Source organism: Dipodomys ordii, unplaced genomic scaffold (genome assembly GCF_000151885.1).
Source record: "Dipodomys ordii isolate 6190 unplaced genomic scaffold, Dord_2.0 Scaffold84, whole genome shotgun sequence".
Lineage (NCBI taxonomy): Eukaryota > Metazoa > Chordata > Mammalia > Rodentia > Heteromyidae > Dipodomys > Dipodomys ordii.
This window is the reverse complement of record NW_012267300.1, coordinates 4,659,668-4,663,800: the sequence shown is the minus strand read 5'-3', so window position 1 is coordinate 4,663,800 and position 4,133 is coordinate 4,659,668. Positions and strand designations below refer to the sequence as shown.

The window sequence follows — 4,133 nt, the reverse complement described above, 5'->3', positions numbered from 1 at the left end:
TAGGATTATAGCCTGGGTGGGGGATGGCTTTTTTCACAGGGATGACCTGCTGGGTCTTCTCCCGTTCCTTGATGTTGTGGGCACCGAGGGTGACATTTATGAAGCTGCACAGAGTGCACAGTGTGGTTAGGGGATGGGGAGCAGAGGAGATACAGCCCAAGAAATATTAAGAGTAGGCTACAGAGAGGAGGGCTGGGCTGTGGCTGAGGGAAAATGGAGGAGAGAGGAGTGATTGAACCTCACTGCTTCTTAGCTGTTGAAGTAGACTTCTGGAGCCATTGGTAACTGTACCAGAGTACAATCAATTTTTTTTTGTCATGGGGCTTGAACTCTGAGCTTGGGCGCTGTCCCTCAGCTCTTCAGTTCAAGGCAAGCACTACCACCTGAGCTACAGTGCCACTTCCAGTTTTCTAGTAGTTTATTGGAGATAAGAGTTTCACTGCCTATCTTGCCTGGGCTGGTTTTGGACCACAATCCTGAGATCTCACAATCCTCATCTCCTAAGTAGGTAGGATTACAGGCATGAGCCTCCAGTGTCCAACTTCACAATCAGTTTAATTTCCACTGTATTACCAACCTAGCTCTAAGAATCACAAGCTTGGCTTCTCAGAGATGTTTCTGGTACCAATTTGCTGCCCTTTCCCAGGAGGTCTGGCTTAGCCCTGTTCCTTATCCTCAAAGAATTCATATTCTGCATATGTATTTCCAGAAGCCCAGGGAGCTTCCTGGAAAGAAGGTGGGTTCTCTAAGGAGCATCTACAGGAGGCCTGGGGTTTTCTCCTATTCCTTACCGCCCTGAACAGTGAGCAGCTGTCATCACGAAGTCCTCTCGGATCAGGAAGCCACCGCACTGCCTCAGAGAATACCCATCGAGGTTTTCAAGGTAGGCCATGTAAGGTCGGGAGTGGGGCTTGGCCTCATGTCCCCCGATGATTTTCCCTGAAGAAAAGTGTGTCTCATTATGTGTACCTCTGAGTTCACCTTGATAGCGCTGTCCTGCATATCATTTGGGAAGGTGAGATGACCTGCAGTTGGGAAGGGGTTAGACAAGAAACTTCACATTCCTCCTCTGGAAAAAGAAAGAAAAGCAAGTCTTGGGCTATAAACACTTTTTCCAGGTATAGCTTCAGTGAGCATAACTTTTTCAATCCCTACGACTCTGTATAAATCTCTTCTCATTTTACTGTCTTCAAGATATTTTCTAAGATCCTCCTGAGTCCTGCACTGTCTAAAATGAAACTTGTTTCCAGTGCCCAAGACTTTAATTTAAATCCAGATGTTGTTATATCCTATTTCTTAGGGAAATAAGATATGTTTGCTGGCTTCTCTGGGGAATGGCTCCACTTAGTGTCCCGATTGGTAGGGCAGTGCTGGTGGTATTCTGAAAAGCAGAGAAGTGGGAGTCAGACACAGTAGGTCCTACTTGGAAGTTAATGGGTCACCAGAGGACTGGGAGGAATAACAGAGGTAGAGAAAAGGATGAGTTGTTTGGGATTGAGCAAAGACAAAAAACAGAAACAAAAACAAAACAGTGGCCAATTCTAGGGTAACAGAGCTCTGCGGTTGCCTGTGAAGCAGTTGCTAAAGAGAGCAATCACCTCATTCCAGACACAGAAGCCACACATAGTGTCTCTTCTCCAGGACATTTCCCTATTTCCTCCTTTCCAAATTCCCACTATACTCTGTCATGCCTTTTAGCTTACTTTCAAGATGATAAGGGTGGGGCTTAGGGAAGACTAAGAGAACAATGTCTCCCATCCCATTCTTGCTGATAGGTCATCCAGTGTCATACTGGGGCTTCTATGGTAGTATTGGAGCTGAGATCCAGAGTGTTTGTAGTAGGTGGATCCATGGTATGCAGAAGAAACAAAAATTTGTGCCTGCTTTGGGATGTGTTTGGTCCTCTAAGATGGGGTGGTCACTCACCTGTCTTTGCTGTGGGGGGCAGACAGAAGGCCAACAGGAACAGGAGAAGCTGCATCCTCCCAGGAAGGCTGCTCAGGCCACAGCTTCTAGAACTGCATCTGGAAATTGCTTACTTTTAACCTCTAGCATTGGAAGTAGGTGGAGTAGGGTCAGAGACCATGTGATTCATTGTAGAAGGGTTTCTATGAAGTCCACCTACTCCTGGCCCCTCCTTTCTTTGCCTGATGATGTCTTTCTGAGTGGTTGTGTGAGAATCACACAGTGACCACATCGGTACCCACAGCTGAGGATGCAGAGACAGCCACCTGTTCCTGCCCAGGCAGGAATCCAAGAGTATGAGGTGGGGACTGCAGGATGTGGTTTTGACCGGTAGAGGTATAGGAGCCTGAGAAACCCATGTTTTCAATGCTGTGCTGTGAAATCTAGGAGTGTAGTTTCTGTGTGCTCATTGCTAGAGTTGTGTCCATTTTCCTCAGGGAGTTGACAATCTGTTAGGGGTGGTAGAGATGCTAGTAACCAGAATACAGTTTGAGGAGAGCCATGGTGCATGGCCATTGTGCATTAAACTGTGTCACCATAGCTTCCTCACAAGGGAGTTAAATTGTTTTATTCTTATGTACAGAGGGGTTACAGTTATATGAATTAGGTAAAGAGCGCATTTACTTTTGGACAATGTCACCCCTTCCCTCCCTCTCTTTCACCAGGGAATTTTAAACATCTCTTATTTAATTACAAATGCTTATGATGATGGAGTCCATCTCTCTTTTCAATGCTTTTAACAAAAGTTTTGTACTTGAACTTTATTGAACAGAATTAACAAATTTTGTGCTGACTTCTAAAAGTTCAATCTATTGACTAGTATAAGTTTGGGGCACTTTTACATCTTTAGGAAGTCTGGAATCAGCCTCACCCAAACTACTTAAAGTATTTTAGAGAAGGCTGATTCTCCAAAAGACAATGGGGTTACTAAATTGATGCCTTGTGTCACGAGAAAGCAGGCCATGCAGCTAAAAGTCAGTAATTGTCCTTTTAGCATTTTCTCTATTCTGTTCAAGGAGCCACACACAGTGACCTCAAAATAAGCATTTCTAAACAACTGCGCTGATGTTCTTACTGTAATGGAAGTGAAGGATTGTGTTCAATTCTGTTAAAAGAACAATTAAACACAATTGACCCTAAAATCTGGGTCCTTCTCCCCAGATGTATGCTGTTGAAAAATCCATGTACAATTTCCAGAATTTATGCATGAATAGCTTCAAATTGTCTATATTTATCTGTAACATATACCATGGATTGGCATATATTTTTATAAGAATTATATGAGATCACTTTTTCTTTCCATATCTAATTGCTGCAGTAAGCATGGAGCACATGGAGAAGATCAATATCAAATGACACTTTGAAAAGATGCTTGAAACACTTGAACTCACTGCAATACATGTGTCTAGGAAGTTATTAAAGTAGTCTTAGATGTACTACAGTTAATTTATACAATTATCACTTAATCTAAATATAAGATTATGACCCATTTTAAAAATTGAGGTGAAATTCACATCAGATACAATTAACTACTATAAAGTATATAATTTGGTGATATTTAGTGCATTCAAAGTGTGTAATCATTCTGTAGGTGGTGCTACATTCTGTAATCTTCCACTCAAGAGGCAGAGGTAGGAGGATCCTAAGTTTGAAATCAGCTTAGGCTAAATAGTAACTCTATCTCATATTTAAAAAATATGCAGACACTACCTCCTTATAATTTCTGATTGTTTTCCTCTCCCCAGGACACAATGAAATTATGTAATAATCAGGAAAATGTCATATACCCATCACAATAGATACAGAAATACCACTGGGAAAAAATCAACATCTTTTTATGATAAAATTTCTGACAATTCAATTTAGTATTAGAATGCCTACCGAGAGCAATAAGACAAGATGCAAACATAGAGGGGATCCAAATAAGGAAAGATGAAGTAAAACTCTTTCTCTTTGCAGATGACATGATCTTTTATTTAAAGAACCCCATAGACTCCACTCCAAAGTTACTCAAGCTGATCTGACTCTTTGGCAAAATAACAGGGCACAAATTAACCCTCAAAAATCAATGGCTAGGTCTAGGAAGGTGGCTCAGTGGTAGAGCGCTTGCCTTGCATGCATGAGGCCCTGGATTCTATTCCTCAGCACCACATAAGCAAAAAGAAAAA

The 4,133-nt window shown here is 42.1% G+C and overlaps 1 protein-coding gene across 1 annotated transcript; it reads right to left on the bottom strand.

Moving 5' to 3' along the window:
* Positions 1-7: 7 nt before the first annotated feature.
* On the bottom strand, positions 8-1,998 carry LOC105992501 (granzyme B-like; the record flags this gene model as incomplete). Its single annotated transcript, XM_013025372.1, has 3 exons — positions 1,927-1,998; positions 792-939; positions 8-104 (listed from the first exon to the last, which is right to left on the bottom strand). Coding segments are annotated over exons 1-3 (300 nt in total), but the record flags the coding sequence as incomplete, so codon positions are not given.
* Positions 1,999-4,133: the final 2,135 nt, after the last annotated feature.